The 12,074-nt window shown below is 38.4% G+C and overlaps 1 protein-coding gene across 1 annotated transcript; it reads right to left on the bottom strand.

Annotated features, from left to right (window-relative positions):
• Positions 1 to 8,406: 8,406 nt before the first annotated feature.
• On the bottom strand, positions 8,407 to 11,970 carry LOC122836650 (zinc finger and SCAN domain-containing protein 32-like). Its single transcript, XM_044126379.1, has 3 exons — positions 11,219 to 11,970; positions 10,425 to 10,528; positions 8,407 to 10,271 (listed from the first exon to the last, which is right to left on the bottom strand). The coding sequence occupies exons 1-3, from the start codon at positions 11,493 to 11,495 to the stop codon at positions 9,330 to 9,332; spliced, it is 1,323 nt and encodes a 440-aa protein (XP_043982314.1). The 5' UTR covers positions 11,496 to 11,970; the 3' UTR covers positions 8,407 to 9,329.
• Between the last annotated feature and the right edge of the window lie 104 nt (positions 11,971 to 12,074).

The following is a 12,074-nucleotide window of genomic DNA, read 5'->3' on the forward strand; positions in this document are numbered from 1 at the left end:
TGGCTCATTACATGCAACAGAGGTCTCTCATTGCAGGAAGAGAAAAAGGCTGACCAACAAAACATTGAGCACAGAGAAACAATTTTCCTCCATAAAACTCATAAAACACTTTGTTCGGATCAAATAGAGAAGATATAACATTTTATGAAGCTTTATGTTCATCCATATCTTTGCTTATGGAAAGTAAAGCTTAACACAATGTTTGTAAGATCCACTACGAATAATGGCTTCTTGGGCATTGCCAAGTTGAAATCCCGACTCCTCCAAGCAAACAAAATACCTGGGCAGGGAGAATCAAGTGGACGCCACCGTACACCATTCAGCACATTGTATGGAGAAACGTGCAGGGATAGTTATGAGAAGAGTATGAAGATTAAACAGCATATTCATAATATTTACTTCATTACATCTATTAAATAAGTGAACAAATTGTGGCAGTGAGTCTCTTTCGCTGAAATACGAATTTGGTCCAGAGTGCTGGATTTCTGAGTCAGTAGGGTTATGAAGGAGGAGCCACTTTATTGCTGACAAGGAAAACTGTCCATTATGTAGCGAAATTTATTTGAAATAAAGGTCAAACGGGCATCACATAGCTCAGTGGTAGAGCAGGCGCACCCTCCACAGAGGCTACATTTGTCAACCTAGCTGTTCCCGGTTCAGTTCCCAACTATTTGCTGCATGCATTCCCCTTCTCTCTCTGTTCATCTTCCAGTGCCTTTACGGTTGAATGAAGGACACTAACCCCACAAAAGCCTCTGCAAAACGAAATAAAGGTCAAATAATTGCAGCACTGACCCAAGGAGACATGACTGAACTAGCAAAATTGACTTAAGAAAGTTAAACTCTCTACGCTAAAACTAGTATAATAGACAGTTTTTTCAAACTCTTCCTAAATTTAGACCTTTCAAGTTTGTCTAAATGTGGGTTGCTTAAATTATGTGTAACTAGAAATCTAAAGTTTTCAGATCCGTATTTTGTGTGAAAAGCTAAGCACTTTTGTGCGCCCTCTGCTGGCCAGGAGGCCCTATGCTCAGTTTGCTGTTTTTTCTTTTAAACAGACCCAAAGAGACAAAATTGAAAGAAGCTTGATCTCAATATTTGACAACATGTATCCTCCTACAGAGACAAGCAAAATGTTCAAATATAATAATAATTTGAAAGACATATTTTGTCCAACTGTGGGTATTAATACTAAATTATCTACTGGTAAGAAATAGCAATGAGTTATCTTGTTTTAATCACAGCAAACAGTTGCAGATATAGACCTTTTCTGTCAAGTTATTTACAGTTTCTTCATCAGTATTTATTTTTACTTTTTCTATGCTGTAACACCAACAGCCCTACAATCAGAATTCAAGTTTTACGTCAGTCTGTGAAAGCACGGTTATCAATGCCGAGACACATGCTTCCTCCATATTGCCCCTCTCTCCTTCATGGGATCATTATTAGCCACTTACTGAAAGACAACACACATACACACAGAGAGAGGCTTGAGCTGCCAGTGACAGTTGGTGCCATCATTGCTGCTGGCTGTCTGCCGCCAGGCTTTAGCCTTCCTTCCCAGGGAACAAGAAGTGCTGTTTATCAGACTTACTCCAAGACCGCCAGCCTTAATCTCCCCCAGTGACTACTTACCAACCACGCACAACGTTCCACATGCTACAGCTCCACATCTAACTGTACTGTGTTCATCCACTATCTGGAATTGAGATCAGATCTCAATTATGGCAACGTAGAGGTAATTTAATACGTTAAATTATCTCTAATTTAATGTAATTTTAAATTGTTTTACTTTTTAAAACAATTTAAAAAGTATTTTTTTGTTGTTGTTGTTTAACTGTTCTTCTGAAATGCTGATGTACAATATATTGTATTTTCTTATAAATGACTATGAGATGACATTAAGATTTACATTGCTGTGAAGCAACATTATAGGATGATTTTATTTATGCTTCAGTTATTTTGAAAAGAATAATGAAGTAGGATATCACTAATCAGCACTGCAGCTAAAAAAAAAACAATCAAAAAGGCAATACTAACAAAGTAATATATAATTGAATGCCAGGTGTTATTTGTAAAAATAAAAAAAACAGTGATGAATATATTTTTTCCTTGTACAATGTTTTTGATAAATATTTTTAATAAATTTTTTACTTATTCAAAAATATAAATATTTAAATATATGTATCCTTCTGAATAAGTGTTTCTGGAAGGTAGACCAAGTGTAGACGCATCAGAAAAGTTGGAGGCCTATACAATTATTACGTTCAATTGTCTATTTTTGTCTGTTTTTTGTTTTTTTTTTTCTCTTTTTCTGATTTAATTGATCAAATTTGTCCCTAATTGGCGTTTATGTTAGTGCCTGCTCAAAGATTGGATCCCAGCGCAGTCATTCACCCATTCATACACACATTCACATGCTGAAAGCAAGAACTCTATGGTTTAAGGTTGTCACTCTAACTCCTCCTTGACAACTTAACAATTCCTCTAAGAGCATAATCTCAATCATCGGCCGTTTATGTGGCAGCTTCACTGTACAGTAGAGCCTCGTCAGCTTGTCCTTGTTAACCCGTCATGACCCTGACGGGGCCTTCCTGCGTGGCTACAGTCTGTCACCTGCTGAGACCGAGTCGTTCGTGCGTGAACACTTGGCCCCGGTCCGTTTTGTTACCATGGCGACAGAAAGCGTGACCACCCACAAACCCGTCCCAGACTTGGACCCTTCGCTCTGCATCGCATCTGACCTGCCTTTGTGCCCTCACACCAGCTTCTTCGGGACAGATGGTGGAAGGCTGTGGTGAGATTTAACAAGAACGCCCAACGCAAATCTGTGGCCGAGGAGGCAGAAATGATTATTCCTGTCATACTCTGAACATGTTGAAAACCTGGACTGACCAGACACCACCAGTTTGTATTAAAACATATATTCATAGAGTAGTATTAAATATATCGCTTAGTTCCTCATTCTTCTTTAGGTGTTATTTTTTTTTATTTCATACATTATTCTCATTTTGAAGATTTTATCTAAACAAACAACTAAAGTCCAGAGAATCTAAACTTCAATCTAAACTAAAATTAAATGGGACTTTAAAAGCTACTGTCCTTCTTAGATGTCAAAATTATTTCAGTAGACATTTAGACGAAAAATCTCCAAGAAATCAAAAAACATTACAAATTACATTCACACTAAAAATGTAACTGAAAACATAACTGCTCAAACATTTTTTTTTCTTTCAGGTGAATAAAGGAGCAAACTTTTAGTTGTGTTGAATTACTTTTACAAAAAAGGAAGAGAAATATTAAAGGTTACATTTTATGGGTTATGAGATTTAATTGTATTAATTTCTCTAAAGAGTTTTAAATTTTAGTGTTGTAGAGTTCAAAATACTCTTTAAAAAAAAAAAGTCAGAGCTATACTGTGGATGTAATTTAGAAATTGGCAAGTTGTTCGAGGCCAAACTTTGCTCCAAAATCTCCTGATATAAACATTTTTAGTTAAGTTATTTATTTCACTTTATGCTAACACGGGATCAGGATTTTGACTATGTTTAATCATCTTTGCTAAAAACATAATTCTGCAAGTAATTATTAACAAAAAACTACAACCGTGAATTTAATTGGTGTATTGTATAGGTTTCAATATTTTGTTTATTTGTTGTACTTTAACCTCTATGTAGCTGAGAGAGTTTTACATTTAGTTTAAAGAAGCTGTAATTTTTTTTTCCCCCACCACAGCGATATATGTGGTTCTGAAATTGATCAACAGTTTTTCCGACAAAAGTCAAGACTGAAGAAATAAATCCTTTCTGTTTTATCTCCTACATTTTATTGTAGAAACAACAAATACAGATAGACACATTGAGATGTGATAAACTCACAGTAACAATTTTATGAGGTTTGTCCAGGACTCTGTATTACAAAGTAGCTGTGGTTTCAGGCATCCAGTCTGAATTGAAATCGCTTTCTTTGTGCAAAGTTTATAGAGATTTATTTGCAAATCTTTTTTGTATATCTGTTCATAAAAAGGAGATGAAAAGTGAGCAGCCTCACATATGACCTTAAGCATTGCCAGATACAGTAATATTTCTAGAGCACTATTTATATCTTGTGGATTCAGCCACGTTTTATCAGTTTCTCTTCCTACATCCTCACCTTGTGTAACACAGAGCGAACGCCAGGCAGTCGCTGAACCAGATAAATTGACTTAATGCTCCATAAAGGGCGGAATGGCAGTCTCCATCATGATTCAGGCCTACAACTCGTCAACATGATAATGATCACCCTCATTTATCACAGGCAATAAGCTGCGTCCAATCAGACGCAGCACCGCATGCGTCTGCCTCTGTTGACCTGCTGCCTCTCTCCCGTCCCACCCCCCACTTCTCCATGCAGACGCATGGTTTCTTAGCAACCCGCAAGCAGCCTATGGAGAACACCGGCTCAAACGTACCGTATCTCATGCACACACACACACACGTTCGGAAGTCTGAAGGAGGAGGATAACATGTTTCCACTCTGCCCTCAGCCAACTAAGTATACAACCAGATACAAATATAAAATCTACCTGCCTCCATGAAGCCAATCGGTTCTGCTATCAGCTGTGCATCAAATCAGCTTAATCTGTTAAAGGAAACTTTATCATCGCACTTAGTCATTGACAATTTCTGAATGATCACCAATATTTACAACCCAGCAACCATAAAATCTGCACTTTCCAAAAAGGCTGAAAGCATTATGAGGCGGAAGTCAAAAGCTCTGCAGCCTTCATGCAGTTCGACACTATTAGCACATTAAGGGAGAGCTTAAATACAGTCAGCAGACGATGGATCAACCAGTGCCCTGAGCGGGAGACAGGACCGTAATTCCCCTAAGAAGGTCCGGGGGGGGGGGTTGGTACTTTAATAGCAACTTGCATGAAACCACAGACCCTGGAGAGAGGTGGAACAGGCTGGATAATAATGAACAACATTTGGGCAGCTCTAAATCCCATACAGCCTCAACCCACGCACATGTTTACACAGAAAAAAATGATATCTATCCGCAACCACTGTATGGATAAAAGGCAATAAAGTGTCTGGGGGAAAAAATCAAGACCTGGAGAGAAAAATCTACGTTACATGCATACGACATGTTTAGAGGGTTCTCTGGGTGTCAGGGGGATCATTTCAGACTCAGCAGATTATGATAGGGTGATGGAGTGAGTACTTTAGCTGAAAGCAGGGAAATGAGAGAAGGGGGAGCGTGTTATTTTCTGCTGGAAAGTTGCAGTAAACCTGAAGCCTGCAGAGGAAGATAAACACATGCAGTGCGAGGGTCATTTAGAGAAATACTGCCTTGCACAAGTATTCATTTCCTTAATATAACCACAATCTTCACTGTATTTTATGCTTTTTTACGTGACACACAAACACAAGCAGTGCATAATTATAGTGTGGAAGAATACTTGGTTTCTATTACGGCTGCAACTAAATGATTATTTAGGAATAGATTATTCTATTGATTATTCTGACAACTAGTCAAAAAAAATAATTGGCACCTTCAGGAGAGCTGTTATTTAACCACCTAAACCTTTTAATATAAGATATTAGAAATACATTTACAAGATGCCAATAAACAATTAATTTTTAAATAAGAAAATAAACATTTTATTTTGCAAAATTAAATAATTTCTTTTCCATTCTTTCAGTGAATGCTCTAACATTTGTAGCAAAGGATGCATCTGCAGCTTAAAAAACATACCAACATGTGAAAACCTCAACTTTTTCTGCTGGACTTATCAGAATATTGAAGGTTTGACTTATAAATCATTATTTTTGCATAAATTGATCAACTATTGGATAACGAGAGATGCTTAATAGGATTTTTTTTTATTTACACAATTTGAACTAGTACAAGTTTGTTTTTTATCTTAAATGCAAAACCCATTTGCTTTTGTAGTTTGCAGTGTTTTCAGAAAAATTTCTGTTTTTAGTCTATATACTCCAGTTAATAATTTAATGATTACTAAATTAGTTGGCAAACATTGCCATTCATTGCGATTAATCGATTCAACCCTAGTTCCTTGTGCAGTTTTACAAATAAAAAGCTGAAAAGCATAATGTGCTTTTGTATTCACGTCCCTTCCTCTAGTACCCCAAAATAAAATCCAATGCAAAATATTCCAGCTGTGTGTAATTTAGTCTGATCAAAATTTTAGCTATTTTATGAAGATAAACCTTTTCAAGGCTTTGCAGATTTCTCTCCATTTGGAGCTTCAATTGGTTTGTAAATCTTATAAAGCAATCCTACATCTGGCAGGCCAGCTTGGCCCACGGATATTTGTTGCCCTTTTCCTCTTACGGCAAAGCTGATTTGAACAGATTTACGATCACACACAACTAAATATAAACAAAAATAAATACTGCATGGAATGGATGCTATCTGAATACAATCACAAAACATTTCGAGACTCAAATCCGTGCACAGATTAATACCTTTATCTGGCCTCATGCTTTCAAATAGCACATAAATACAGCACCGAAAGTGTGTGTGTGTGTGTGTGTTTATGCGTGCATTTTAAAGGTCTGTAAGAACCTCCAGTTTTATCCAGTGAGGATTCAATCCGCCCACAACAGCAGCAGACAGCAAACCTTTATCTGAGTCAGATTTATAAATGTTAAGCCTTTCAAGTGAGGCACGCTGACATTAATGTTCGAATCTCTTTGTCGTGTCACACAGCCTCTTCCGGCTCTGTGTTCTTAATATATTTCCAGTCTTTCTGACTGAAGCAGAGAGAGACCTGCACACAAACACAGGTGACCTTTAAGGGGGAGGGGAGGTCACTGCATGTTGTGTTTCGGTGAGCAATCCATGGACTCAGCAGCTCGGGGAGTACAAGCTCAGAGCCTGGGCCAGACCTCCCTCTGCAGTGTGTGAAAGACGAGAGGGAGAGACGGGGACAAATATCCCATCAGCCCACGTGCTCAGTGCATGTTTAGGTCTATGAAGAAGGAAAAAAAACATACACCAAGTCAATGCTACAAAAACTGAGGTCTTCTAGACAATAAGAGCTAAAAGTTGATAAAAAAAAGTGGAATCCAACATATTTTGATCACTTCATCTAAATCCCATTTTCGTGGCTAATTTTGTTTGGGGTTTTTTTAACCATATTTTCTTGAATTACAACTAGAATAAATGTATTTTTCATGGAAATCCTAACATCAGAAGGCACTCAAAGACTAATAAAAATAATGTGTTTATTGGACATCTCTCATGTGTGAAGGATTTAAAATTATTTCAAAACATGAATACAAGAAACAGAAGAAACTTTGCAAGTTTTACATACTTATGCATAAAGAAGAAAACAGCTAAATCATGTTCTAATAAATTAGGTTTTGTGCAGGTATAAAATTAACTCACATTTTGATTTTTCTGAACCATGATGGCACACGTGCATGCATCAGGGAAAAAGATGTGACAAATGTAGGACAAAACAAGGTAAAACATGCTGAGAACATCAGAACCTGTCAGCATAGATTTCTGTAAACCTTTCTTGTATTTGCACTGCCCCCTGGTGTCTGGCATAAAACAGTGCAACAAACTTAAGTGTTTATTTCTTCACAATGAAAAGCCAGGATGTAGAGGATTAACTGTTTTTTAAAGGAAACAAAAATGTCCTCTTTAATATTACATTTACCACAATAAAGCATTTCACAGCCAAGTCAAATTATAAATAAACTTGATAAGTAGTACATACAGTTAGCTTTGAAGAGACCAAAAAAGCTTCAAGCTAAGAACAAACATACTTTCATTTAGCAGCCAAACAATCTGCTTTTTAAACCACAGTTCTACAATAAAACCCTTATAGTAAATATTGTTCAGTCAGCTTAAGTAATGAAAATATTTTTTGTACCGTTGAGAAAATCCTGAACAATTCTGACTTTACTAATAAGCTTGTTTATGAAAACAGACACTGAAAAAAAATTTTGCTGTCCGATTATTGGAGAAAGTAGAAAGGGGAAAAAAGCACAGAAGACTAAAATAAAAGACCTATAAAGTAAACAAGCAGTAGCAAAAACATGAAAACCAGGAGCCAAAATTTTTAACCCGAAATCAACTGGAGGAAATTAGATATTTTGGAGAAAAAAAAAAGCAAATTTCAACAGTATTAATCTTCTTTAATATTGAAGAAGAAAAATAAGACTACATTCAATCCCAGGTAAGCACTCACAAAGAGCAATTACATTTACAGTAATATTTAAGATAGCATAAACAACACAACAATGTTTAACATTTCTGAAATGTAATGCTCTAAAGGGATTAAATTGCTATAAAAGATAAGAGTGCAAAGGAGGACCAGTTGTTTGTTTATGTCATATTCTTCCTAGTTGTTATTCCTATTTCCACTACTTAATGGAATTTTTTAAAATAATTTTAGCGTTTTCTACCAGTTTCATACAAGATGTTCATAAAACAGAAAATATTGTGTGGCATCACTTTTAACTACATGCTGAACTAACGTCCTTTACTGCACAACTCTGTATATTCATCCATCGAGGCAAGACAGACAAGTTCTAGTTCATCTGAATACTTAATTACATTAAGTATGTATTACATATGACTCAAGATTCATGAGTCATATATATGATTTCTTTCCAATATATGCGCACCTTTTTCTACCATACTTTTTCCTTTCACCTAACTTTCCACTGATATGTTTGGATATTGGCGGATTTATTGATCTCTTAATCGTCTGATTTTTTGAGGAAGTTAATTTTGGGTTTTTATTAGCCACAAGCTATGGAAGGAAATTAATGCCACTAAAAAAATTTTTAAAAAAGGAGTTCTGATTTTGATCTCAGAATTTCCATAATCCTTTTGTGTAGTAAGCCAAAATAATGAAATCTAACAGAAAATGATGTTGGAACTATATCAGTCTTTGTGTTATAAGTCTATATAACATTTGAATGTACCTGTACTAAATGCAATTTTGATGACATTTTAATTTTTCAGATGCAGCTGTAGCATATATAAAACATTATTTGACAGCTTCGTCAGTTTAAATGAAGAGTGTGTTCAGAAATGGACAACTTTGAAAAGGTAAAGAAACAGCAATATAGTCACATTTTGCTTGTTTTACTTCCACAGTTATGTTCAGATTATTATAATCATTCATTCAGATCAATTACACTGAACAAAAAGCTATTTGACTTAAAACAGACTGACTCAGAATTAGACATAATCATCTACATAAAAAAATATAGAAGCACGAATAAGACCAAAAAGCTTCAATTGTTCCAAACTGCTGCCAAGGTAACTCAATGTAGGTATTTGTCCTACTTGTGTTGCTTTTAAATAGCACTCTGGCCAATGTCAGGCTCCGGTTGACCGTCAGAGTAGTACGGATCCCCCTGATGGACTCTGTGATTGTGCACCCTCAGGTTTCCTCTGTGGGCAAATCTTTTTCCACACTCGACACAAGCAAAGGGCCTCTTTCCCATGTGAACGTCTCGCTGGTGGGCTCTCAGGTTGCCGCTGCGGGCGAAGCGTTTACCGCACTGAGCGCAGCCGAAGGGACGCTCCCCCGTATGCGTGCGAGTGTGAACGGTGAGCTCCGACGGAGTGAGGAAGCTCTTGTCACAGAACTGACAGGGATGAAGTCTGACCCCGGTGTGCCGTAGAAGGTGCCTGCGCTGATGGGAAGGGTAGGTGAAACACTTGGTGCAGTAGGGGCAGGAGTAAGGGCGTCCGCTGCCTCCACTGGGAGTTACAGGATGACTGTGAGTGTTGGTCTGACGTGCTGCGAGCAGCTGGGAGTTGGACTGCGGTCGCAGAGGATCTCTGGTAGTAAAATTAGTGACTCGCCGTGTGTGACTGATGTGGCCTCTTGCACCTCTGTCATCTCTTGTTCGCCAGGATTCACCAGAGGAGGCTGGAGTGAGATCTGTCTGAGCCTCCTTTTCTCCCGGACCCTGATCCGAGTTCTGGTTCTCGGACTCCTGGTCCAGATAAGCAAACGAGGCGTTGTCACCTTCGCTGCTGGTCTCGTCTGATCTAAAACCGCGCGGGAAGGAAGACGCGCCGTTGCCGATGCTAGCTGCAGCAGAGCAGTCAGTGCCGTCTGCCTGCAGCTGGTCCAGACCTGACACAGCACCTCGAGTGGCGTTCAGTCCAGGTAACCACTCACCTGCTGGAAGTAGACTGGATTCAGACTTGGGAGAGCAGTGGTCAGGATGGGAAATGCCCAGATTTCCATTTGGGGATTGGACTGCAGCAGGCCGCAATCTAAGATGCTGTTCATAAAAAGAGGTAAAAGACATATATAAGGACCTCAATACTTAACAAGAACTAGATATGAATGGGTAAATTTGTAGTAGCCAAGACATATTTTAGCAAAATCACTGGGTATACTATGTGGGTCACTGAGAAGAATCAAAACATCTCACCTCATGCTTTATGGCAGCTCCTTCCTGACCTGGAACCTCTTCCTTCGGCATGCAGAGTACTTCCTCTGCTTCCGATGGACATGGATCCTTCCCCACACTCAGTGCTATGCAAAGAGAACAGATTAGTGCAAACTCTGGTCTTAGTTGTACAGGAGAGCACAACTAAGACCATACTAATATTAATATAGTACAAACTAATACATTTGTGTTGTATTTTTTTAAAAAATTCAACAAAATATACAAAAAAATGAAAAACAAGTATTCTTATCAGGAATAACATAATATATTAAGAGCTACAGTTCTTGTAATGTTATAAGTATTTTTTTTTTTTTACTGTGCTGTAGGGTACTAACTAAAAACAGAATGAATTATGAGTATTTCTGAATGCTTTCTATGCAGAATATCACTCCTTTCGACATCGACCCTTTACCCCAGTACAGGGTTGTCCAACTCAAGTTATCAAGCCAATGTTCTGCATGCAACACAGTTCAAATCATGGCCAAATTAAGCCCTCGGCTTGTCATCAAGTTTTGCAGCAGCTTAATAATGAAACATTAATTCGGTACCAAGAAAACATCTAAAACGCGCTGGACTGCAGCTCTTGAGGACTGGAGTGGGACACCACTGGACTAGTCCACTCAGTGTTACACAGTCTGGGTTAGGAAACATGTCCCCTGAAGTTTGCCAGCAATAATTTTAAAACAAGATCAATTATAATTTATATAAGTTACATTATTTGAACTGCTTAAAGATAACTTTAGGCTGTGGTTTTATTTCTAGGTCTATTGTAATACCTGATCCTGTCGGGATCTGTTGCCTCAGGCTGCCCTCTCTGTCTCCTGATGACGGCTCTCCCTCCTCGGTGCCTCCACCCTTAGCTTTGTGCCTCCTCTCCACCTTCTCCAGCCTGCAGCGGAGCACGGATATCTCATCGGCTTTCTGCGCCAGCTCCGCCTGCTGTTCACACAAGCTGCTCTCGAAGATCTTGGCGATCTCGCACACGGCGGCAGCAAGCAGAGAGTCCATGATGGTGGCCAGCTGAGCGTGAAAAGCGCTCCTCACAGACTCCATGCTCCTTTTGATATGATTAAACCCGTCTTAATGTCCGAGACTGACCGACACACCGCTGGGAGCTTCCAGAAAACAACACCACATGCTGCCTGAGATACTGTCAGTATACAAATGGGAGTTTACGGCAAGAGCCTTCTAAAGAGTTGGCAATTTTCGACCGTGATTTAGTAAAGCCCCTTTAAAAAGAGACATGAAAATCCCTGCTTCGCTTTCTCGTTATCTCCGAATAACATGTAAACAACGACCCGACGACGCTAGCAATGCATCCTTTAAGCTAGCACTTGCGTTTAATGTCTAAATACTACGTTAAAAACGAAAAACAGATTAATAGACAATCCTGTTGTAATTTACTGGTCAGTGACTTTCTGTTGCCTAGAATAAAATAAATGTAGCAGCCTCACTTTCAAGAAAAAAATCGCACGATTTATGAAGCAGCTCGACACCTGTGAAAAGATGTAGCAAATCTCGCGATAACAGATGAGAAATCACGTCCTGCAGACGTGCAGGTAAGGCATGTGCAACACAGCTCAATCTCTTAATCGTCAACTAAAAGATTAATTCAACACTTTTAGATTTCAA

The sequence above is a fragment of the Gambusia affinis genome, linkage group LG09 (assembly GCF_019740435.1).
Source record: "Gambusia affinis linkage group LG09, SWU_Gaff_1.0, whole genome shotgun sequence".
In the NCBI taxonomy this organism is placed as follows: domain Eukaryota; kingdom Metazoa; phylum Chordata; class Actinopteri; order Cyprinodontiformes; family Poeciliidae; genus Gambusia; species Gambusia affinis.

What these genes read in the sequence shown, in the direction of transcription:
- LOC122836650 (XM_044126379.1), bottom strand. Translation starts at nt 11,495, where the DNA reads ATGGAGTCTGTGAGGAGCGCTTTTCACGCTCAGCTGGCCACCATCATG. An exon ending in ACAGATCCCGACAGGATCAG is followed by an intron (nt 10,529 to 11,218) that starts GTATTACAATAG and finishes CTCTTTGCATAG; the next exon opens with CACTGAGTGTGGGGAAGGAT. An exon ending in GAGCTGCCATAAAGCATGAG is followed by an intron (nt 10,272 to 10,424) that starts GTGAGATGTTTT and finishes TTTTATGAACAG; the next exon opens with CATCTTAGATTGCGGCCTGC.